Genomic DNA, 25,150 nt, shown 5'->3' on the forward strand with positions numbered 1-25,150 from the left:
AGTGAGAGCTCTGCCTCATGGCCCAAGGATCCTCCACCCTTGACCACCCTCCCTGCCACCCCTCCCCACAAACCTCCCATGGCACCCTGGCTCCCATCTCGCCTCATCTCCTCTCACCTGACCATGTGTCCTCAAAGCCACCTCGTTTCCGCACTTGTCCTGCAAGCAGTGTTTCCCACACTGTTTCCTATGATGGCTTCTGTCACCCACAGGGAGGGCCCTGGGAGGCCTTGCCCCAGGCCCTAGGCCTAGAACAGAGAAAGGGCCGCTGAATGCCCACCCTGGCTCCCACCCCAGAAGCTAAAAACACCTTCCCAGCTTCCATGACAGTCAGGGCTGGGCCCACTACCAGTGCTTCACCTGCCAGGGGAGTCCAGACTCAGAGTCACAGGCAGGGCCCGGAGCACTACCTGGCAGCTCCGCAGGGCCTGTTTCCTGGGTGGAAGGGCAGCGTGGTTGATGGCGGCATGGTGCCCACATGTGACAGCAGCATCATGGGCATGGGCTGCACTGTGTGGTGTCTTCCCAGCCCATTGGGTGGCCTTGCTTGGGGTGTTGTTCCTGTGGGGTAGCCCTGAGGGCCTGGCTTCCCAGCCTGTGTAGGACTCTGTGAGCCACGCTGGGATGGAGAGATAGATATAGATATTTTGAAACGGAGTCTTGCTGTGTTGCCCAGGCTGGAGTGCAGTGGCGCAATCTCGGCTCACTGCAACTTCCACCTCCCAGGTTCAAGTGATTCTCCTGTGTCAGCCTCCAGAGTAGCTGGGATTACAGGTGTGTGCCACCACACCTGTCTAATTTTTTGTATTTTCAGTAGAAATGGGGTTTCACCATGTTGACCAGGCTGGTCTCGAACTCCTGACCTCAAGTGATCCATCCATCTCAGCCTCCCAAAGTGCTGGGGTTACAGGTGTGAGCAGGCAACCCCCTTTTCTTCTTGAGCTGCATCCAGTTTTTGCACTTGTACCCAAACATGCTGACTGGCAGACGGGGCCCTCTGTAAGGCAGTAGTAATGGTGGTGACATAGGTGACAAACGGTGACCATAGGACGAGATGGGGACAGCCAAGGAGGTGGCCCTGAAGGTTGCTGTATGTGGCTTCTCACAGTTCTGGCTGCCATGGGGGTGATCCAGGAGGAGAAGACTCGGTCTCTGCCCTTGGGAGCTTCTCTTTCTGTGGGGACAGCGACTCCACCTGTTTCTCAGTAGCGGGCTGACATTCACCAGTGTGGAAGGCTGCGGCAGCCCGCCACTTGATCATGGGCCTCCACAGGGAGCGAGAACAAGGATCTCAGGGAGGGAGAGGGAGTGGGAGGCTGGGGGTGCTGGGCACTGGGAAGGGAGGATGTTCCTGATGGGAAATGACAGGTGGCAAGGCAGGAACGTGGAAGGAACAGCCATAGGGAGAATAAGAAGGTCCACAGCTTCTGAGGTTAGAGGAGAGGATCATTCAGTGAGTTACCTTGACTTCCTCCAAAAATGAGAAGGTGCCATGATTTTGGGCAAAGATCTCTTTAAACCCAAGCAGCCAGCTGGGTGTAGATGTGCTAACCATTACATTGCTGGCCAAAAGGACACTGTCTAGTTCCTTTTCTGTGTCTGCCCCCAAACTAGAAGGCCATACACCTCTCTCCTCTGCTGAGACGAGATTCCCTCCCGGAAGCCCAGCCAGAACAGGCTCTCATGCAGTCGTTAGAGGCTCATGCGAGTTGCAGTGGACATCCGTTCATCTGTCGCCTTGGGTCAGGGGCCAGGCCAAGGTTACCGGCTCCCCACGAGGAGAGGGACAGCTGGCCCAGTCAAGATGGTGTTGAGCAGTCAGGCAGTGTGGATGCATCTGTCCAGACCCCACTGCTGTTCCCTTCATTTCAACCCAGGGTGATGCCTTCCAGCACCCTTCTCCCCATGCCAGTCAGCTCTTTTCCCGTCGCCAGCAGCCACTCTAGCTCTGTCTCACCTCATCCTCTCACCTGACCACGTGTTCTCAAAGCCACCTTGTTTCCAGACTTGTCCTGCAAGCCGTTTTTCCACCTGCAGTGGCTTCTCTCCCCATGGGGAGGGCCCTGGGAAGCCTTGCCCCAGGTTACAGGCCTAGAACAGAGAAAGGGCTGCTGAATCTCTGCGCTGGCTCCCACCCCGGAAGCTGAAAATGCCTCCTCAGCTTCCGTGATGGCCAGGGCCTGGGTCTGCCACCAGAGCTTCACCTGCCGGGTGAGCCCAGACTCTCGGTCACAGGTTCAGGAGCCCTTGGTTCATATCACACTCTTGTCAGTAGCCTGGGTTGGGAATTCTGTGAGACCAAAACCAGCCAGGACTCAAATCAAACAAGCTGCCAGTGTTTTCCATTTGCATAGAAAAGTCCATCTTTGAAAGCAGACTTTCCTTTCTCGGGTTTTAGAAATCTGGCCCATACACTTCCCCATACAGAGGGAAGTAGTGGGCTTTCCCCATTACTTCCCTCTGTAAAATCGTGGGGAATACAATTTGCTAAATAAAAAGGCATAAACATAAAGAAAAGCTTCTGAAGGTCGATTTGCATAAATTACAGCCTTATTGGAGAGAGCGACTGGAGACAAAGTCCCTGTTTAAAATGCTTTATGGTGTTTGAAATCCCAATTGTTCTTGATATTTATGAGTTTGGTAAACAAGTTACTGTGTCCATGTCCCCTTGGAGGTAGAAGAATAAACCATCTCGGTGATCACTTACCTCTCTAAACACAGAGAATGCGTTCCACGGCAAGAGTGTCTCTGAGCTGCTGGGTTACAAATGGCCGTGTCACTGGCAGAAAATGAAATCTGGGGAGGAAAGAAATGAGTACACCCCGAGTACCGCAGACCTGGGAGGCTGCTTGTCATGTTGAGTGGTGACATTCAAATCTTTTTATTCCACAGTGCCCAGGATTGTAATATTAGGTCCACCTGCCTCGGGGAAAACAACGATAGTAAGTGTATCATATTAAGTGTTGTGATGCTGTAATATCTCATTTATCCTCCAGAGCTGGTATGAGACTGCACCTCCATGAATTTGCAGCATAACTGAGCTTTGCTTCTTTTCCTTCTCCTCCTCCTTATTTTCTTATTACAAAAGGTAGTGTGTATTTGTAGCAGAAAACCTAGAAACTACAAAAGACCAAAAATAGAATTCCCTGACCATCCAGAGATCCACAGATGAGCATTCCTTTAACCTGCTTGGAGACACCTCTGTGGGCTTTTTCTTGCCCGCGTACACGCTCTCCTTGCTCATGGTTCGTTATGTCCTTAGGATGCATTTCCAGAAGTAGAAGTGCTGGGTCCAACAGTACACACATTTCACAGACTTTGACTTGGAATCTTAAGATTCACTCTGAACATTTTAATTGTGAAATATTTAAAAGAGTCAGAAAAGGACAGCAAACTATATCATCGATATTCATGTACCCAACCCCCAGATGTTATGCAAATTTAACATGTTGCCATATTTGCTTTGTTCTCTCCCCATTTTAAAGAAAATGCATCTTTGAAGATACAGCAATGCCTGGGCCCACCTCGCCCACCCTTTTTCACATACCACCAGTTTCTGGACAGTGAATGCCATTTTCTAGACAGTGAATGCCTCTAGGACATTCAATCTTTAAGGTCCTTTTTTGTTTTTTCAGACAAAGTCTCACTGTGTCACACAGGCTGGAGTACAGTGGTGCAATCTGGGCTCACTGCAACCTCTGCCTCCTAGGTTCAAGCCATTCTCATGCCTCAACCTCCCGACTAGCTGGGACTACAGGCGTGCACCACCACACCCAGTGAATTTATGTATTTTTAGTAGAGATGGGGCTTCACCATGTTGTCCAGGCTGATATTGAACTGACCTCAGGTGATCTGCCCACCTCAGCCTCCCAAAGAGCTGGGATTACAGACGTGAGCCACCACGCCTGGCCTAAGGTCCACTTTTAAGTGCCAAAAATGTGTTAAAATTTCATTCATCTGAGATGGAACCCTTTTTACTTTTTATTTTTTTATTTTTATTTTTTGTGATGGAGTCTCACTCTGTCGCTAGGCTGGAGTGCAGTGGCGCGATCTTAGCTCACTGTGACCTTCTCCTCCTGGGTTCCAGCGATTCTTCTGCCTCCGCCTCCTGAGTAGCTGGGACTACAGGCGTGTGCCACCACACCCAGCTAATTTTTGTATTTTCAGTAGAGACAGTGTTTCACCATGTTGGCCAGGACGGTCTCAATCTCTTGACCTCGTGATCCGCCTGCCTCGGCCTTCCAGAGTGCTGGAATTACAGGCATGAGCCACTGTACCCGGCCTAAAGTCCATTTTTAAGTGCCAGAAACGTGTTAAAGTTTCATTCATCCAAGATGAGACCCTTTTTACCTTTTAAAAACCTGGTCGGTAAACATCAGCAAACCCTTCTTCCGTGACTATATAATTGCTGTGAGCATGTGTCATGGATGGGATAGGGCAGGCTGTTCCCCTGTTTAACTGGCACCTTGCTTTCTTCTGAAAAGGAGTTAAAATGACTGATCCTTGCCTCAACTAACCTGCATGGGCTATGCTTTTGGAGTTAGTATAGCTGTTCTACTCATCTGTCCATCTGCTCATCCTGTTGGTCTATAGTTTTTCTATTTGATTCCTCCATATCAGACTGTAGGGTTCCATGTGTTTCTGCATTTAACCCACCTGAGTCCAACCATTTTGCTGTTTCACAATTAGAAGCCAGGGACTCCCAGACCTGCTGATCATTGGCATTTCCAGGGTGCTATGAAAAATGCAGGTTCCTGGAGTCCCCTGCAGACCAACCTCATCAGAATCTCCTGGAGCAGAGCCCCGAAAAACTAGTAGTTAGAACACACTCACCAGGTAATTCTGACATTGGGAGTGAGAATGACAGATTCTGCATTTAGACAGACAAGCTCGTTGAACTCGCTTTTCTGGAAGAGTCTGGTTGCTCAGTGGGAGGCTCTCCTTTTGTCTTTGACATTTGAATTCGTCCTGTCCTAGCTCTTCTCTGGTCCCTGGTAGGAATCTGCCGGGCAGAGCAGATTCAGAGGGCAGAGGCTTGCTTTCGGCACATCTCGACATGGTTGAAGTGATCGAGTTTGTCCTCCCTGTTGAGGTCAGGCCCCGGCAGCTGGTGTTTCAACAGCAAGCCTTTTGGTGAATTGCTGTCCCCACTCCTGAGTGCCCTTTGGAGACACACAGTTCTGATAAGACGATGTACAGTCAAAAAGGGCTTCTTCCCAATGCTGTCACTGAGGTTCTGTCTCAGCAACAGAAACAGGAAGAATGAAGGTTCACACCAGCCCTGGGTCCTGGAAGGGCCTTCAGAACCATCTCGAGGCTGGAAGGGTCATCAGCACAATTTTGGTGTCAAGATTGTTTTAGTTCATTATTCTTCCTTAAAATTTACTCTTCTGTTACAGACTATAGAGTAATTATCAATGAACTAAACATCCCATTGACCAGCACATGCCAGCTCCCAATCTTTAAGAAAAAAAAGAATACTGAGTGTGGGCTGTTACCCATCTTTAGGTTCTGTCCTCAAAGTTCCTGTTCTAAATCTTCCTTGAGATGAAACTCATGGTCCACAGAGCTTGGAAAGCATGTCAAGGGCAGCTAAAACGTAGCCCGCCTGCAGGTCTTCCCACTTGATTTAAGTCTATGCTGGTAGAAGAAGAGATGCTATGAGCAGGGCTCTTAGGCCGGCAGGTGCTTTCTGGGTGGGTCTCCCTTGGTGGCCTTCCTCCAGCTGGAAATAATTGTGCTTTCCCATGGCCAACCTTTTCCCGTAGGAGAGGGAAGGACCTGGGCATTTTAATGGAGTTATTTGTGTATTTATTGTTTTTATGAAAATGCTCTTTTCTTCTTTCCTTTCTTCAGGCAATGTGGCTCTGCAAACATCTGAACAGCAGTCTCCTCACCCTGGAGAACCTGGTCTTAAACGAGTTTTCCCTTACGGCCACCAAAGCCAAAAGTCTTTATCTGCAAAGGAAGGTAGGACTGGCCCCCGGGACAGGGGTAGGCACACAGTGGCAGTGCCCACCGCCACCCCCACTGCCACCCAGCCATTGCTTGGTTTGTTCCATTTCATTTTTGATTGAGTAAAAGAAAATGCTAGAGTAAAATAGACACAGGCAGGATGTGAAGGAAGGAAGAAGATAATTCCTTACTGGGCCCACGTCCCGAGGTGAGTTTTTGCAATGGGAAAGGATCGCAAGTCGAGTGAAGGAGGCTGTTTTGTCCAAGCGCCTGGTGGAATGGTCCAGGCTTGCTTCTTTTCTTCTTAGGCTCAGCCGAGTGAAGGCATGGAGGCAAGTGCTGAACCCGGTGGCCCGCGCCAGGGGATGGCGGGCTGGGCTGCACCAGCAGTTGAAAGGGCAGCTGTCCAGCTGTCCCCAGAGTGGAAAGCCCCCATGTCCTGTACCTTAGAGGCGTCTCCCTCCCATAGCCCTGGGCACCCTGCTGCACAGCCCACCCTCTGGTCCGGGCAGTGCCCATTCACCCTGTCCCTCTCACACACGTTGGGGAGCATTGCAGGAGGTGTGGGTGTTCTGTTTCTAAAAGACCACCAGCTCGATATTTGAAAAACATCTAAAAGGAAATATAAGACTCGATCACATTTTTTCTCTTTAATACAAATAGAAACTCAAAATATTTCTTCAAAATTACCTCTGACTGGGCATGGTGGCACCTGCCTGTAGTCCCCGCTACTTGGGAGGCTGAGGTGGGGACCCTTCCTCCTCTCTTCTGTCTTTCTTGTCATGCTCCCAGCTACTCGTGACCACCAATCCATTCTTGTCTCCTGTGTCCTCGGTTCAGACCACCCACAAAGGCAGCTTCAAAGCCAAATCCTCAGGAAGGAGGATCTGCCCAGGCTAGCTGGTCAAGTGTCCCAGGCACAGTCAGCTCTGTTGAGGAGTGTGCTGTGAGGGCTCAGTGAGGCCACAGAGCTCAGACGTGGCCATGAAGACTCCTGGTTGGCGGGGATGGCAGTTCTCAGAGATGAGGGGTATGGGCCAGGCGCGATGGCTCACACCTATGATCCCAGCTCTTTGGGAGGCTGAGGTGGCAGATCACTTGAAGTCAGGAGTTCGAGACCAGCCTGGCCAACATGGTGAAACCCTATGTCTACAAAAAGCACAAAAAAATTAGCTGGGCATGGTGGTGGGTGCCTATATTCCTAGCTACCCGGGAGACTGAGGCGAGAGAATTGCTCAAACCCAGGAGGCTGAGGTTGCAGTGAGCCAAGATCATACCACTGCACTCCAGCTTGAGCGACAGAATGAGACTCTGTGTTAACAAAAAAAAGAAAAAAAAGAGAGAGAGGGAGAGGGGTATGACTTCGACAGACCCCCAGCCCCAAGTCTGCCTGTGACAGCAGTCCGATGGAGAAGGAAAGCCCGCCTCAGCAAGGCGGCCGCCCCGACGGCGACTCAGTCCTCCAGCCGCCCCTGTGGTCTTGCAAGAGTTGGACTGTGTGGCTTCAGCTTGTGGGGACACCAGCCTTTCGGGCTGGGAACATGATTTGAGAAAGAAAGTGCTTATCTCATTTCCTGCAGAAGATAAGCTTTTTGGGGGAAGGCTTTTTTGTAGGATAAAAATGTTTTTAGTAGCTTTATAAAATTCAACAGAGAGGAGGGAGTTTAAGGAAATTCCTTCTGGGTTTCATTTGGCTAATTATCAGCATATTTCAGACCACACTGAAGTGCTTTCAAGGGTGTCTTGTTGGGGTCCTTGGCACGGAAACTCGGGTGGAGGGAAGATGAAAGGCCTGGATGTCAGGCCTCGTCAAGGAGTAAAATGTTCTGAAGAGCGAGTGGGCGCGTGGCAGGCTCGGCCATGCGTGGCCTTGTCTGCAGACAGTGCCTGCCAGTCAAGGCGTCTCATTAAATGTCCTCTTTAAATTGTCTGCTGATTTGGAGTCCTTATGGCTCTTTTTGCGAGTGGTAATGATGCCTTCAAATATCTGATTTTCTCCTGCTAGTCTTGGCTTTGCCGTCTTAAGCAGAATTCTCTTACATTGCCACTGTTAACCAAGACATCTCCATCTTAGGCATTTCCCAGTGGTTTCCAAAATACTTCCTAACTGCCTTTTTGCCAAGCGCTATTCTGCAGTGCTGTGGGAGGGATGAAAACGAGTTTCTTCTCCTTACCCCAGAAGTTTCCAGCCAGTGAGGGGAACTGATGGTCCCATAAAACTAAGCACAAGCCAGGGTCTGGGAGCCAGGGAACCTTCAGTAAAGCAATTAATCGGCGGCTTGTTTCACTCAATTCATTTACTAATTCATTTACATTAGTCCTGAGGACCTACTAAGTCCTAGGCACTGGCTCTGAGCTGGGAAGGGGGTATAGGCTGCAAGATTTAGGGATTCCCTGGAGCCATAACCACAGTTACACTAAGCAAAGCCTTCCCAAAGGGCACACTGTGATGTTCCAAGGCATGGAAGGGTCTGGAATCGGGCAATGTCACAAAGCCCACCAGGATGGTGCCCCACGATGCTGGGGGTTCACAGTGGCCAGGGATTTTTGTTTGTTTTTAACTGTTTGTTATGAAATCTCATAAAAATATCCAGAAGCAGTGAGGATAGTCTGAGAACCCCCATGGATCCATCCCCTGCTTCGACGGAGGTCAGCTCATGGCGGTCTAGGCTCGGGTTGCACCCCCACCTGCTCCCCCTGCCCTGGGTTATTTTAAAGCAAACCCAGACAGCATTTGACTTTCCCCATGGATGTTTTAGTCCAGATCTCCTGAGACTGAATATTCGGTGTGGACAATGGCCAGACCTCCCGTAAACACAGGACTCTGCCCTACAGTCTGTGGCAGCCCGCCCAGGAGACCAAACCATGACCTGCAGGAGCCCACCCGGGAAGCCGCCTGCTGCACCAGGCTTGCAGGAAGCCAGGCTGCTCTCTCCTCCAATAGTCCAGGAAGCTGAACTAAGTCACCCCTATAGCCACCTATCCCAAATGGCCAGGGCATCATTAATAACTGTCAGTGTCGCTAGTTTTTGTTCCTGCTTCCAACCTAGGACCAGCCAGAGAAAGCCAAATGTGCTCCCCTGTCCAGTCCTGTGGAATGCCCACTTCTAGAGAGACGCCTCCAGCTCCCCAGCAGCAGCCTCCAGCAGGCATGCCTGGAGCCTTCCCTTTTCCTCTAGAACTCTCCCTGTCCTCTCCCTGCCTTCGAATCCGCCAGATGTGAACGATGCTGGCCGACTCCCTTGCCCCAGCAAGCTCTGAGTAAACAGCCTTGGCTTGTCTCCTTTGGGTGGTCTTCATTTATTCCACACCCCAAAGATAAGGAACCTTTTTTAGTAAACGCATAGGGACACATGATACACCTAGAAGTCTCATTGAGGATTCCACCAGGGCCCAGCCAGGGTTAGAAATCTCCCTGAGGAGACGGTATTCTATGGCTTCTGGGCCCTCTCCAGCTCGGGCCCCTCCCTCACTGGACCATCAGGGACATGTGATGCTTCTGTGTCCAGGCCGGGCCAGAAGAGACGTTTGATGCCCTGAAGATGCTGGCTGTCACTGGACACCAGCCAAGGTCATTGGCTGGTGACCGGCTCCCCTGAGTGATTTTGTCTAGATGCTGACCCCACAGCTCTTCCTGGAGGGGATTAGGGACCCAAAGACATGGTGAGAGCCATCGAAATGAATGTCAAAATGGCCCGAGTCCTCTCACTGAACACCGTGAAAGGGACATGGTTTCCAGTAATACTGCAGAAACCCCCACCTTTCTTCCCACAGTAGTGGCTCTAGCACCTTCTCCACAGGCCCGTTCCCCTGAAAGGCTGCTCCTGGGACCCCAGCCCGAGGCCACCTTTGCCTCCCGTTCTTCTTATTTATTAATTGAATTCATCTTTTTGGCCAAGTCTTTTTTCCTTCATCTGCTTTCTCTGGCCCTATCTCTAAGCCCACAATCTGACTCAACATCATAAACACCACAAAAAGGCTCAGGTGAGGAAGACCCGGGGCGAGGAGGAGGAGGTGGGGGGGACAGGGAGAGGCAGGGAGGAGAGGGGGGAGTCAGGGGAGGCCACTGAGGAGCCACTCTCAGGTGCTGATCCTGTACTTATGAGCCTTAAATTTCTACTGTTTAAAAAAAAAAAAAGTCTGGCTGGGTGCAGTGGCTCACACCTATAATCCCAGCACTTTGGGAGGCTGAGGCGGGAGGATCGCCACCTTTCTTTTTTTTCTCTGTCTCTACAAAAAAGAAAAGAAAATTTAGCTAGGCATGGACGCCTGTAGTCCCCGCTGCCCAGGAGGCTGAGCCTGGGAGGTCGAGACTGCAGTGAGCCATGATGGATCCACTGCACTCCAGCCTGGATGACAGAGTGAGACCCTGTCTCAGAGAAAGGAAACAACGTGAGCCCTCATCCTACCTCTGTCTGCACACAAGAAACATAGTCCTCTCCAAATAGTTCTGAGGATTTCTGGGAAATAGCCCACAGATGTTGCTTCCGAGTCCTGCTGGGTGTCTCCCTCACTTCTGGCCACTCCATCTCCAGCTGGCCTTGCTGCTCTCATTTCTGGAGGCTGAACTGAGACACGGTGGGAACGCCCTCAGTCTCTCCCTCCCTTTCCGGAGTCAACCACTCCAGGCAGCGGCGTGGAGCGGGCCTTTTTTGAAGGCTTTGGGTAGGGGAGGTGACTGCAGCCCAGGGAAGCCGGAGCACCAGGTTCTGTCGCTCCTTTGAAAATTCCCTGGCCTTTGTCCAGTCCAGGGTTTCTTTTGCTGCCACTTTCTTCCATGCGCCTGTCTGGGTGCCGCGCTGTGAGGTCTGCTCTCTTCCTTTGAAGCCTCTTCTCCTCTCCTCTCCCTCCTCTTGTCTCTGGTCCCCCAACCCTCCCCCTCCCAGACTCTAGGAGGCAGTTCCTGCTGTCTCCTAACCTGCTCTGACAGCTCCGAGCAGCAGCGGTAACTTTGGAATGGGAATTGTCTTTAAAGGATGTTCTGTCAGTTCTGAGGGGAGCTCAGTCCGACTACTGGGTTTCCCTCCTCTGCCAGAAGCCCCTTTATGGAGAAGTGGGGTGTGGGGGTCAGATCAGGGCATCTCACCTGTTCCTCTCCCTGCTTTACTTCCCAAACTCACACTGTAGCTCAAAATGCCCACAAATTCTGAGCAGACATCACTCACCATGGTGACACAGGGACATTAGGGTCCCTGAGAGTGGGGCCTGGAGGTAGGACAGGGAGATGCAGGCTCATGTCATCGTAGTGTGAGAAAGCCCACTGGGGAGAAGTCAGGTGGCGCCCCAGGGACAGAGCCAGGGTGGCACCTGCGTACTTGGCTGCCTCAGAACCGCAAAACAGCGGGGCGGCACCTTGGAGGGCTAGGAGGTCAGCCAGTCTGCCCCCAGGCCCGGAAAGCCACCAAAGCTGCACTGGGTGCTGGAAGGGAAAGAGAGAAAAATCCAAATTGCAGCAAACGCAGCCTGTCCTGCCCTTAAGTGCATGGAAGCAGCATGGGAGCAGCTAGTTGGGTGCTGCGGTGCCACTGAGCAGGGAGACCTGGGGCCAGGGGCCTGAGCGGGGGCTGAGCCTTCTCTGTGGCTAGGAGCAGCATCACTGCACTCTGTCAGCTTCTCCCTGATTCTCCCCAAACACCAGGCTTTGGGGGCTGGGGTGGGAGAGCATCACAGCGCTCTGCAAGGAGGGAGGCTGATTCCTGCTAAGACAGTTTGGCAGGGCTTCGAGAAGCAGCTCCTGAAAGCCCTGCTACTGACGTGACACATCAAAGCTGGTGTGGAGACAGCACAGTGGCGGGGAGCGGCGGGGGGCGCTCAGGAGTAGCTGTGCTCAAACCCACCGGCCTATCCCCTGCTGGGCAGGCTGCAGGGGGCGCTGTGCCCCACCGGGACTGGCCGCCTTTCAGCCGGTGCTCTTTGACTGGCTGGCACCCCCTGTGTCCTGGTTGGCACCCTCCTCTGCTTCCTGTTTGAACACTGCCTCCTGCATGGGTGTTGTCAGGGAGGGCAGAGGAATCTGGGAAAAACAGCCCCAGGATGGATACTGGCTGTGTCTGGGGTTGGGAGAGGACCTGAGGGGCTGGGAAAGGATGAAAGGGGATGGGAGGGGAGAGGATGAGACGGAGGGGAGATGCAGAGGGAAGGGACAGTGCTGCTTCCTGCCCACCCCCTCCCTTGCCAGCCTGGGGAAGCTCCCCTGGAGACCTGGGGGAAACGGGCACTGGCGGAAGGACACCCTCCTTCTCTAGCAGCTTTCCCCAGACCCCGGGGCCCATGTGGGTGGGCTTGTGCCAGTGGTTCTCCAGGTGTGATGCCCTGACCAGCAGCATCCGTGTCACTTGAAAACGTGCTACAAATGCACATTCTCAGCTCTATCCCAGAGCTACCGAATCAGAGCTCCCGGGGTGGGGCCCAGCAATTTGTGTTTCCAGAAGCTTTGCCAGCATTCTGTTGCACAATCAAGTTGAGAACCACTGGCTTAGGGAAGAAGGGTGGGTGTAGGGGGCGATAGGATAAGGACACAGGGCTGTGTCAGCAGATGTTGGAGCCAGGGACTGGATGCTGGCTCGCCTCCTTCTTGCCTCTGTGGTCTTCTGTTTTCTCTGTGCACCATCCATTCATTCTGTGTCTCCCTCTTGCTCTCCGTCTTGACTTTGGCTGTCTACCTCGTAGAAACATGGTGGCCCCATAACTTTCAAGCGAACACATTCATCCAGTTCCCAGCAGAGGTGCCTCTCCCTCATTCTCTCACTATCTGCCCTTTTTTCTTCCCATTCCCCATCCCTGGAAAAGCCAATCTGCGGCTGGGTCTGGCTTCTCTCTTTCCCTTTGTGCTGATTTCATTCCATTCCACACCCATCATGCCCGTGAAGTGGCTGCTGCAGCTCCTGCTCTTACGTTTTCTCAGCTTCTGATCTGGTGGAAAGCAGGAGTTCATGCCCCTAATGATTGCACTGATGTCCTGGGCCTGACTTTCATTGGCTGGGACTGGGTCCCAGGCAGCCTCTCAATCAATCACAGTGGCCAGGAGTGGGGTATGCGGATTGGCTTGGGCCAGTCAGGGCCCTCCTCTGCATCTGAGGATAGAGTTGAGCACACTCAGACCATACAGGCAGAAGGGCAAGACGGCGACTCCTCTTTGGGAGCCTGTGTTACTGTAAGTGGAGTGTAGATGGCACAGAGTTGTTACACAAAGCGAAGATTGGAATGCTTGGCCCAGTGCCTGGCACTAGCATGTTCTCAACAAGCACTAGCTGACGTGATTTGTGATTGCTACTTGTTGAATGAATTAAGTTTCATTAGTTCATCAGTCAGCAGGGCTTCCTATATCCTTGACACCATTTGGTGCCGGGGCAGTGGCCTGCTGGTCAATATTTAACAACCAGCGCTGGGGGCAGGGTGGGGAGTCCTTATTGTAGCCTCTGCCATTTCTATGGTGTCAACACTCCCACTGTGGCCAATTTTGTTACCAACATGAGGTCACTGACCATGGACTTGGGAAGAGATGGACATCGAGGGTGCTCAGGGGGCAGTGATTGCCACAGTGCTGAGCCCTTGCCGAGGGCCAGCAACGCCCCACGCTTGTCACATGTATCATTTCATTTAACCGCTACAGAAACTCTTTGAAACATGTTATCTTTGGCCCATTTACAAATGAGGAAACTGAGGCTTAGAGCATTAAAGCCACTCATCCAGGTCACTCAGTGGGCAGCCAGGGTGCAGACCACAAGCAGCTGAGTCCCCAAAGGACCTCCCTGGGGCCAGATTCCCCCCACTTCCACCCGGTTCTCCTCTTGAAGCCGTCATTAACTTCCTCCAATCAGGATCCCATGCCCGCCCTCCCTGCTGTCCCTCCAGGGCCTGTCTCCCCTCCCCCCACCTCCCACTCCTACCATAAGCCAGTTACCCTGAATGCCTGGGTCCCTGAGGACATCTCCTCCCTTTACCCTCATATGTCCAGGTCCAGCCTGCTCTTGTCAGGAACCCATTCAAATAGCCCAAGGAAAAGGCAGGCAGGAGGCTGCCTCATGAGAATCCAGGAGAGCATCTGAATGTGTAGGAACTGAGCCCCTGCAGGAACGGTCCACCCCACCCAGCTGCTGTCTCTCCAGGTGCTTCCTGTCAGTTGTTCAGTGTTTGGGCTGACCTAAGCCAGTTCACTGAGCACAGACGATATTAAATTTGGGGTAGAAAAATGGCAAACCTCACTAGTTAGAGATGGTTGAGGGCTATCCATTCTCCCCACCCTCACCACCAGGACATAATAGAGCAAAGCCTGGACCCGCTCTGCCATGCACAGAGCCCTTAGGAAAGTACCCTTGCGAGTCAGCAGGCCCCAGCGGGTTCACGCAGCCTGCTGGAGTGGCTCTGTGATGGCCTAGCTCTCTGTCTCCTTAAGTGCGCCAACAGCAGTCAAGGCAGATGCCATGGCATTCCAAAGGCAGGGTCTGGTGGTCACCCCGAGCCCTCACAAATGTTGGTTCTAAATGTAAAGATCTAGATGTTTGTCTAGCTCACTGGAATGTTGCCAGGGTCACCACCAGCCCCAGGACACTGAGAGATTAGGAACAGGTGCTCATCCACCTGGGCTGCCTGGCCCCACGTCAGCACCTTCCCGCTTGGACAAAGGAGTGTAAGGTGGATTTCCCCTGCCCTCACCCCCTCAGCTGGGCACTTTTGTGTGAACCCAACTGCACACCTGGGCAGCCAGCTGTGGCCAAGGGCTATGGCCAGCCCCAGACAGAAGCCCCTCCTTGCCATTCCTGGGAGGCTGGTTCTGCCCTGATGTTGAGATGTGTGGTTTGGGGCTGGCCTGGGAGTCTCCCATGGCAGAATGTTTGGGGGACTGGGAAGAACTCCCAGCTGTCAGTGACCCCAGGGCAAGGGGACTCTTGGGAGTGGGTTTTCCAGGGGCATTGGCCCTGGGGCGTTTGAGGCTTTGTAAGTTAGATCAGACTTGATTATAAAAAGTGGAGTATGGATGCTGGTCAGAAAGTTCGGAAGAGAGAAGGCAGAAGGAAGGCAGCCTCCAGCCTCCTCCCTTCGCTCACCCATCTGGGCTTGTCTGTCACTCCCATGCCTGGCTCTGGGTAGACTGGCGTGAGTTCAAGCCCTGCCTTCTGCTCCCTGGCGGTGTAACCCTAGAGAAGCGGCTTCACCTCTCTGAGGCTCAGCTTCCTCCTCTGTGAAAAGGGTGACAGTGGTACAGATGGCACAGAGTTGTTACACAGTGCGGAGGATGGAGTGCTTGGCCCAGGGCCTGGCACATAGCATACGCTTAACACACGCTAGCCGTCGTGACTGCTACTTGTTGAATGAATCAAGGAATTTGAAGTTTCATTATGGCCGACAGGGCTTCCTATATCCTTGATACCCTTTGGTGCTGGGGTGGTGGTCCGCTGGTCAACATTTAACAACCAGCACTGGGGTAGGGCAGGGAGTCCTTATTGTACGTAGCCTTTGCCGTTTCTGTGGTGTAGACACTCCCACCGTGGCCAATTTTGTTACCAACATGAGGTCACTGACCTGGACTTGGGAAGAGATGGACACACTCGCCTCTGCTGGGTCTTGGAGCCAATCCCCTCCCACCTGCCACTGTCTGGGGTCCAGAGTCAGTAGGACAGTGTCCCTTTCCTCGAAGAGCTTTACAACTTACTGGGGACACAGCCACACGGGCGGGCCATTAGAATGTGTGGTGGTTAGTGCAGTGACAGAGTTCTCCATCCAGGATGATGGAGCGCGGGAAGTAGCACCAGCCTGGCCTGGGAGGATCTGGCAGGGCTTCCTGCAGGCTGGCAGTTGGGGCGGAGGCTCTGAGGGAGCCCAGGAGTTATTCAGGTGGAGGTGGGCGAGGGCATGTTGGGGCTTGGGCACAGGATAAGGTGAGTACACATGTGAGGGAGGTCCTCAGAGATGCTGGGGGTAGAAGAGAGTTCAAGGAAGGGGGTGCGCTGGATGGAGGAAGGGCGGGGCCCCATGGTGGCCAGAGCTTTCCCGAGGCCAGGGCGTTGGTGAGGGGTGTGTGCTGGTCTGTGTCCTGAGCTGCAGGATGCAGGTTCGGGCCATCATTCTGTGTGTCCTTTTTCCTTCAGACAATTCCCAGCGCGCTGCTCGTCCAACTGATTCAGGAACGCCTGGCTGAAGAGGATTGCGTCAAGCGGGTAGGACTCCAGTGAGCTGGGGTCTTCAGTGCCAAGATAAAGGGGAGGGTGAAGGGCGTGTGGTCATCTCCAAGACCAGAGATGACCAGAGGCATGAGAGAAGGTAAGGCAGGCAAACGGGAGCTCCGTGAAGGTCAGTCTACAGACATGGATTTTGCTTTTGTCAAAGGAAAAGGAAGAGCGTGGAATTCGTTGTATCGGTCAAGGTTCCCGTAGGAAATAGCCAGCCCGCCCAGAGGGGTCACAGGAAAGCATTTAATGACAGGACAGTCGCAGAAGCGTGGGAGGGTAAGGCAACCGGCGAGTGATGGCGAGTTGCCAGGGACTGGCATCAGCAGGAGACAGAATTAGGGGTACCCCAGACTCTCGCCTCCCGTCCTTTGATCTCTTGCCAGACCCAGTGAAGCCAAACGGCAGGAATCCAGGTGAGCAATACACTGAGGCCAGCCTCCCGGGACGTGAGGAGGGTGGAGAGGGCAGGGGAGGGCTCAGGAGGACAGCAGCGTAGCACCCGTCTACTGGGCGGTGATGGGCGCCACAGAAGGGCTTTGCACACCGACTCGTGTGTCCTCACAGGAACCCCATTGGGTCGCGTCATTACTTCTCTCTTTTTATTTTATTATATGTATGTACGTATGTATGTTTGAGACAGGGTCTCACTCTGTCACCCAGGCTGAAGTGCAGTGGCGCGATCTCAGCTCACTGCAACCTCCGCTTCCCAGGTTCAAGCTATTCTCCTGCCTCATCCTCCTGAGTAGCTGGGATCACAGGCCTGTGCCACCATCCCCTGCTAATTTTTTGTATTTTTTAGTAGAGATGAGGTTTCACCATGTTAGCCAGGATGGTCTTGATCTCCTGACCTCGTGATCCGCCCGCCTCGACCTCCCAAAGTGCTGGGATTACTGGCGTGAGCCACTGCGCCTGGCCTAAGTTTTATATTTTTAATAGAGACAGGATTTCACCATGTTGGCCAGGCTGGTCTGGAATTCCTGACCTCAAGTGATCCGCCCGCCTCGGCCTCCCAAAGTGCTGAGATTACAGACATGAGCCACCATGCCCAGCCCCTGTTGTTTTTACTCTCTGTCAATCAGATGTGATAATTTGTATTGAACTATTGTCAGGGTCACTGAATCTTCCCTTTATTTTTTATTCCACTATTGAGCTTGTCCTGTGAATTTTTTATTGCATCGATTCTTTCTGCCTTCTGTGTCTTTGCTGAGACTCTACCTTTCCATGTGTTTACCAGTTGGAACTTTCTTGTAATAGCCGCTTTTGAGTCTTCATCCGCTAATTCCAACATCTGAGTTATGTGGTGGTGACATCTGTATCTGCTCTCATGTGAGTAGAGATGTTCCTGGTTCTCCCTGCGCTAAGTACTTTTGTATCCTGGACATTTTAAATATTGTTATGAGGCTCTGGGTCTTGTTTAAATCCTATGGCAAATGTCATTTTTTTGCCTAAGGAGATGAATTCAGTTGGGTTCAGGTTGCACGTTCCCACCAGGCTTCTCAGGGTGTGGTTTCCATGTCAGTCCTGTGTTCAGCCCCTTTGCAGTGCCGTGCAGTGACTGACCGTGCAGCTCTGTGCTGCGCGCATATCACCCCGGGGCACCTGGGGACTTGGCGGTGAGCTGGCCACAGTTCACGTCTCAGTGTCTCTGAAATGCCGTTTAGGGTCAGGCCTACACGCGCACAGCTTGGGGATGAGCCTTTGATCTCATCAAATGCTGTGTTTAGTTACTTCCCTGAGCTCCCCTCTCTGGCACCTCCCAGTAATTCCTAGTTCCCCGGTGCTCCTCTTTTTGGTATTTTGGCCAGGAAACTGAGGTTTTATTTATCCTGCTCTGCCACTCACTTCCTGAGACTGCACCCATGACCAGGGTCAAGTGGTGGGAGGACAAGAGAGGAAGGATTGACCGGGCTTTGCCCTGTTCTCTTGGGACTGGAGAAGGGTCCCCTCTTTCAGTGTTTCAGGTACCTGCAGGCCCCTTTGACACAGCCGTGCCACCACGGCCAACGCAGGACTGCCTGGAGGCAGGAGTGTGAGAAAACAGAGGAAAGAAAAACCCCACAGAGGCACCCCCACTCCGAGTGCTAGGAGCCCCTTTTCCCACTCCCTTCCCAGCTCACTCTTCTCCCATCTGCTGCCCACCTTCAGCCTTCAGGTTGCCTTAAGACCAGGCCAGGAGATACTGGTTTGGTGGTATTTAGGATTCTAGTCTTTTCCCCCAACTTGCCTACTACTGGATAACTTTCTGAGTCCTTGAATAGCTGCCCTGTGTGTTTTATGCATGTATTACAGCTACTTTCACTGGGGGTGACAAGGGGGGTGGCGCGCATTTCATGTCCCCCAGAATCGGAAATTGTGTCCTTTTAAAATATATATATATGCACATACAGACTCTCTCTCTCTCCATCTGTCTCTCACTTGAAAATGTATTAGGGCCAGGCCGGGCGTGATGGCTCACGCCTGTAATCCCAGCACTTTGAGAGGCCAAGGCAGGAGGATTGCTTGAGGCCAGGAGTTCTAGACCAGCCTGGCCAACATGGCAAAACCCCGTCTCTACTAAAAATACAAAAAATTGGCTGGGCGTGGTGGCCCATGCCTGTAGTCCCAGTACTTTGGGAGGCCGAGGCAGGCGGATCACCTGAGGTCAGGAGTTCCAGACCAGCCTGGCCAACATGGCGAAACCCTGTCTCTACTAAAAATACAAAAATTAGCTGGGCATGGTAGTGGGCACCTGTAATCCCAGCTACTTGAGAGGCTGAGGCAGGGACAATCGCTTGAACCCAGGAGGCAGAGGTTGCAGTGAGCCAAGATGGCACCATTGTAGTCCAGCCTGGGTGACAGAGCAAGACTCTGTCTCAAAAAAATAAATAAATAATAAATTTAAAAAAATTAGCTGGGCATGGTGGCGCACACCTGTAATCCCATTTACTTGGGAGGCTGAGGTGGGAGAATCGCTTTAACCCAGGAGGTGGAGGTTGCAGTGAGCTGACATGATGCCGCTGTGCTCCAGCCTGGGCGACAGAGTGAGACCCTGTCTTAAAAAAAAAAAAAAAGAAAGTATTAGGGTTGAATGCAGTCGTTCATGCCTGTAATCCCAGCACTTTGGGAGGCTGAGGCAGGAGGATCGCTTAAGCCCAGGAGTTCAAGACCAGCCTGGCCAACATGGTGAAACCCTGTCTCTACTAAACACACAAAAAATTTGATGGGCATGGTGGCATGCAGTGGTAATCCCAGCTACTCGGGAGGCTGAGGCAGGAGAATCGCTTGAGCCTGGGAGGAGGAGGTTGCAGTGAGCCAACATGCATCTCGGCACTCCAGCCTAAGTGACAGAGCAAGACCCTGTCTCAAAAAAATATATGTATTGATTGGGAAGCCCCAAATCTGAAGCAGTACCCAGGAATCTTTCCAGCATGCTGGTGTTGGAGTAGCAGTTCTCATGAGCTTGTTCTGCATGGCCCTCAGGCATGGGATCTACATCACAAACACGCTGCAGGCCGGGCTGCAACGCTGACTCTGAACAGTGTGTTTACATCTGACCTCAGATTGTTCACTGTGAGTGGACGGTCTTCTGCCCAGGTGTAGGCAGATATCCAGAGCCCAGAGGCTGTTCTAAATTGGGGGTGGACACATGTTTTCTGAAAAGGCTGGAGAGACACTCGTCGAGGCTTTGCAGGCTATACGGCCTCTATCACAACGACCAGCTCTGATGTAATACAAAGGCAGCCGCACACAACACAGACACGAAAGGACATGGCTGTGCTCTAGAAAGACTTTTATCTTAGAAGCAGGCAGCAGGCCAGATTTGGCCCGGGGGCTGTAGCTTGCCACCCCCTGTTCTAAGTAACACTTTCACATCGATCACAGAAACATTTCTGTCCTTTCTCTTGAGCTCTCCATAGAAAGCAAACTTCCAGCCGGGCGCGGTGGCTCACACCTGTAATCCCAGCACTTTGGGAGGCTGAGACAGGCAGATCATGAGGTCAGGAGATTGAGACCATCCTGGCTAACACGGTGAAACCTCGTCCCTACTAAAAATATTAGAAAACTAACCAGGCACAGTGGCACATGCCTGTCGTCCCAGCTACTCGGGAGGCTGAGGTAGGAGAATTGCTTGAACCTGGGAGGCAGATGTTCCAGTGAGCCAAGATCGCGCTACTGCACTCCAGCCTGGGCAACAGAGCAAGACTCCATCTCAAAAAAAAAAAAAAAAAAAAAAAAAAAAAAGGCAAACTTCCACCTTCCAGGAGTGTTAGAAGAAAGGCCAGCTTCACCACAGACTTTCATTTTCACTAAGTTCCCTCCCAGCCACCCGACTTCCAAGCTCCGTGGCTTGATTCTGCGTCTCCAGTTGAGTGCCCCCTGCAGGCCCTGAGTTGTTTTCACTGCTAGGACCCTTCGCCACACCCGAGACCCTCCTCCTCAGCACCCCCCACTTCTAGCAAGATGATGTTGCCTGCCTTGGGCTCACCATTTGCAATTGGAGACAGAGTCAAACATGACCAAGGCAAGGCAGATGGTGAGAAGGGTTGTGATGGACAAACCATGGCCAGGAGAGTCAAGTTATTCCTGAAGTCTCTAGTGAAGGGGACTGGAGTGGACTGTGGAGGGGCCGTCTTAGGCTGGAGGGAATGGCAGCCAGAAGTGAGGCAGGGACCAGAAAACCCAGCCCTTGACCCCAACTTCACACTCTTCACTCAGAGTGCCCAACCAACCTCACGGGAACTTTTCCTAAAACTGACCCATCGGTCGGTCACTGTGTTTAAGGTTTCCCACCTCTTTTCTCTAGGACATGCCGAACAATCTTTTGGCAGAGAATTAAAGGGGAGGGAAAGATGGCCCGAGTGACTGGAAATGGGCCAGCATTTTCCCATACAAAATGCTGTGTGCCTTACTCCATTATTTCTTATGCATTTGCCAAGTTGGATTAGATTCTTGCATAGCAGATCACCAGACTGGAAGCATTCAAGGGAGTCTTCCTTTCTTCTCTTCAGTCTTTTTTTTTTTTTTTTTTTTTGAAACAGGGTGTTGCTCTGTCACCCAGGCTGGAGTGCAATGGCACAGTCATGGCTCGCTGCAGCCTCAACCTCCTGGGCTCAAGCGATCCTCCCACCTCAGCTTCCTGAGTGGCTGGGACTACAAGCACGTGCCACCGTGCCCGTCTATTTTTCATTTTTATTTTTTGTGAGACCTGGTCTCCAAGTGTTGCCCAGGCTGATCTTAAACTGGGCTGAAGCAGTTTTCCTGCCTCGGCTTCCTGAGGAGCTGGGGCCACAGGCGTGCACCACCTTGCCTGGCTAATTTTTATATTTTTTGTAGCGACAGGGTCTCACCATGTTGCCCAGGCTGGTCTCAAACTCCTGGGCTCAAGTGATCCACATGTCTTGGCCTCCTGAAATGCTGGGATTATAGGCATGAGCCACTGTGCCTGGCTCTCTTTGATCTTTAAGGCTAAGCCGTTTTCTCTTTTTCATCATGATATCTACTCATCAAATTTGGTCAAATATAGGGAGGTGGTACTTCTTTGGCTTAAGTTGCCCAGGACTGGACACCCTCAGCAGGGGTGGGGGCTGTCTATGAAAGCACAGCTGGATACGGTCTTAGCCATCAGGTGGTGTTTCAAATTCAATATGCCAAGAGTTCCTGGAACCAGGACTCTCAGTGTGATGAGCATTCGTTCTAAGCACACAGGAAGGGAGAAATTGTGTAGTTCCTATCCTCAGGAATAACATGCACCTAAAAACTGTGGCCTACTCATGAGCCACCATCACCACCCTTGGCAAACGAAAGGCCCAGTGGAGATGGCGCCACAGTCTGTCTCAGTCAGCAAAGGCAGCAGGACTTCCCTGTGCCCGGTGGTGGAAGACCCGCCTTTCCCTTTTCAGATTTCCTTTGAGGATGCTATGATCCCCAAACCACCTGTGACCCAGGAACTCGAGCAGGAACTGCTGTGTCCGGGCCGCTCTTCCCCCGGCCCTCTATCGTGGTCAAGAGTGTTTGCTTCAACCAGCTGCCTTGGTGCAGCGGAAGCCGGGAGCTGGCCTGCTGACCACTGGAAGGCAGAAGTCTCTGGGGTCCAGGCAGGCAGGAGAGCAGGACAGGCCCAGAGCCTCTGCTCCAGCTCTCCATCTCACCCCAGGAGAAGTTGGAGACCTGAACTGAGCATGCGTCTGAGCCTGGCATCAGGTACCCAGCAGCTTCTCCAGCTTCATGGGACCCTACATGGTCAATGTACTATTATTGTGCCCATTTTATAGCTGCAGGGCCTGAGGCACGCCCAGAGCCACACAGTGGGAAGCAGCAGGGCTGGCCAGGGTGGACCAGGCATGTGGTACACAGGACCAGCGCTGTGACCCGGGGGCTCCAGGGCTGTGCCGTGCAGCCCAGGACAGAAGCTCAAAGGCTGGGCAAAGCCTACCTACTCCCTGTCATGTTTTGTGCCATTCACAGGCCCCCATGTGTACCCATGCCACCTGATGTGTTCCTCAACTGGAGTCATGACCAAAAGCCTTGTCATGGTTTGTTGGCCTACCCGGCTCCCCAGCCAGTGTTTCCTAAAAGTACTCATTCATTCATTCATTCATTCATTCATTCATTCATTCATCTATTCTCTTATGCAACAAATCACTTTGCTAAGCACAGGGGCCAAAGCAGTGAATAAGAAAGTTAAACGTCTGCTCTTAAGAAACAGAAGTTCTAGTCATGGAGAGACAGACAGTGTGAACCAGATAAACAAGCAAAGGTGTTACATCAGCTAGAGGTGGATCTGAACTTCATAGCGGGAAGAGAGGCTTGGCATGGGGCCAAGGCATCTGTGGGCCCCTCTGCCCCATCCACCCCACACAACCACTGCAGAAGGCCCACGGTGGGTGTCTGGATACCACCGAGCAACTCTTGAAGTCTCTCTCCTTTCCAACCTCAAAACATACGGAGCAGTACTATTTCGTGTAAGTAATTTTTGCAAGTTACAGCATTCCAATGGAAATGCTTCTGGTGGGTAAGCATTCTGGATTCTAGGTGGAAATCTAGAATCCAGAGATGCAGGGCCTCATGGTGGACTGCCAACAATTGTCTGTGTGTCCCACTGGCTACGTACACCCCCTTGAAGTCGCACTGCGCTTCTTCCCTCGTTCCAGAATCTAACAAGGCTGCACAGTTTTCACACAGGATCCAGCTGGCCTGGACAGGTTTGTTTCCATGATTTTTAAAAAAATCTCTACCTCACTGAGTGATAGTTTCTGGGGAAGATATGGTGATTCTCTCTATGATTGCAACTGGATATCCCAAACCTGCCCTCAGTGATCTAGAATAGCCTTTTTTTGTTTTGTTTTTTTTGAGACAGAGTCTCATTCTGTTGCCCAGGCTGGAGTGCAGTGGCATGATCTTGGCTCACTGCAACCTCCGCCTCCCAGGTTCAAGCAATTCTCCTGCCTCAGCCTCCTGAGTAGCTGCGATTACAGGCGCCTGCCACCACACTGGGTAATTTTTATATTTTTAGTAGAGATGGGGTTTCACGCCGTTGGTCAGGCTGGTCTCGAACTCCTGACTTCCAAGTGATCCCCTTGCCTCGGCCTCCCAAAGTGCTGGGATTACAGGCGTGAGCCACTGCACCCGGCCTAGAATAGTCTTTCAAATGCGCATTCAAATTCTGTGAATTCTTCCTGAGCTTATTTAAAAGCTTGGTCTGCATAACCTGTTTGCATAGTGCACCTGCAGTGTGGACAGAGTACGGGACCATGCATCCCAAGTCACCATCATAAAAATGATGATATCTGTTGTTAATATTATAAATTAAAATCTCAATTATTGACATCGTTATTAGTTGCATTACACTACATGTGATTATATTGTATTGTAAATAATATATTGACTATATGAGTATTTATAATGTGTGTTATTATTGTGATTATTTTGATGATGGTGGTAACTGTCGTCTACACGCCTGGTTTGGCATGTTATCTGCTACGTGACATTTCAGGCGCACCTTGCACTATGCAAGAGGCTGCAATTATATTCTGGGTGACTCCCCTTGACTGGGAGTGTAGCATCGGCAGCAGGACTGTGTGCTGTGGAGTCCTTACAGTAGCCCTGCGGAGGTGGCGCTATTGACTACCCTATTTCACAGATGCAGAATCCAGGCCCTGAAGAGGTTGTGTATCTTGCTGAACATCCCACAGTTAAGTCTCAGAACTGAGATGCAAACACGGTGTTGTACTATTGGCCACTCTGTTCTTGTTTCAAAGGTTGCATCTCAAAAAGGCAGTGAGTGTTATTTTGGTGAGAGCTTCACTTCCTTAGGCCACAGTTTTCCCATCTATACAATCATGGGGTTGGACCTGAGCATGGAAATCCCTGCTAGCCTTATAGTTCTGTGATTCTGATCATGTCCACGCTGTTGTTACCTGCAAAGTAAAGAAATATCTCCTTCAATTTGTTTTAAACTTTCTTCTAACCTTCAAGGGGCATCCAGTGCCTTTTCATCTCTTCCCGCTGGAGACAGGATTTCAAGAGTAAGAGGTTAGGCTTCTAATTATGTGCTTTGGTTGTGCAAAAACAAAACAAACCCTCATCCAAAATAAACAGGCTTTCTAGCTTTTAGGGAGAAAAATGACACATATGCATATTCATTTATATGGTAATTATTATTATTTAGCTACACAGGGACTAGAATTGGTAATTTAGAGCACAAAAAGAATGCAGGGAATAGTGTTCAGGGAAAAATAACGCAATCATAACCCATCAGGATTCTGTATTAATACAGGGGAGTGGTTTCTTTTTCTTTTTTTTTTTTCTTTTTTGGTCTAATGCAATCTCTTTGAAGAATTTTTTTTTTTGAAGTGACCATCAAATGCATTAGAGAAAGAAAAATTAGCACTCTGTATTGGAACAATCAAAAGGCGTTGTTGGCTCTACCTGTTGGATACCCATTAGCCATTTGTTAGGGACAATCAAGAGAATGTGCCCAAATCTTCAGACTACCCCTGTAGGGCAAAGAAAAGGCAAGACATAAGGCAGTTAAGTTCTGGAAACTT

The 25,150-nt window shown here is 51.5% G+C and overlaps 2 protein-coding genes across 2 annotated transcripts in view; one reads left to right on the forward strand and one right to left on the reverse strand.

The window, feature by feature from the left end:
- AK8 (adenylate kinase 8) overlaps nt 1–25,150 on the forward strand; it is a 346,351-nt gene that overhangs the window by 196,684 nt on the left and 124,517 nt on the right. The window contains exons 4-6 of the mRNA XM_050760106.1: nt 2,893–2,942; nt 5,857–5,970; nt 16,044–16,112. Of these exons, the coding sequence (XP_050616063.1) occupies nt 2,893–2,942; nt 5,857–5,970; nt 16,044–16,112 (233 nt within the window). The remainder of the gene's footprint in view (nt 1–2,892; nt 2,943–5,856; nt 5,971–16,043; nt 16,113–25,150) is intronic.
- The window catches only part of GTF3C5 (general transcription factor IIIC subunit 5), an 870,547-nt gene that overhangs the window by 193,269 nt on the left and 652,128 nt on the right, over nt 1–25,150 (reverse strand). The gene's annotated exons all lie outside the window — the stretch shown is intronic.

This window comes from Macaca thibetana, chromosome 15, assembly GCF_024542745.1.
Source record: "Macaca thibetana thibetana isolate TM-01 chromosome 15, ASM2454274v1, whole genome shotgun sequence".
NCBI classification, from domain to species: Eukaryota; Metazoa; Chordata; class Mammalia; order Primates; family Cercopithecidae; genus Macaca; species Macaca thibetana.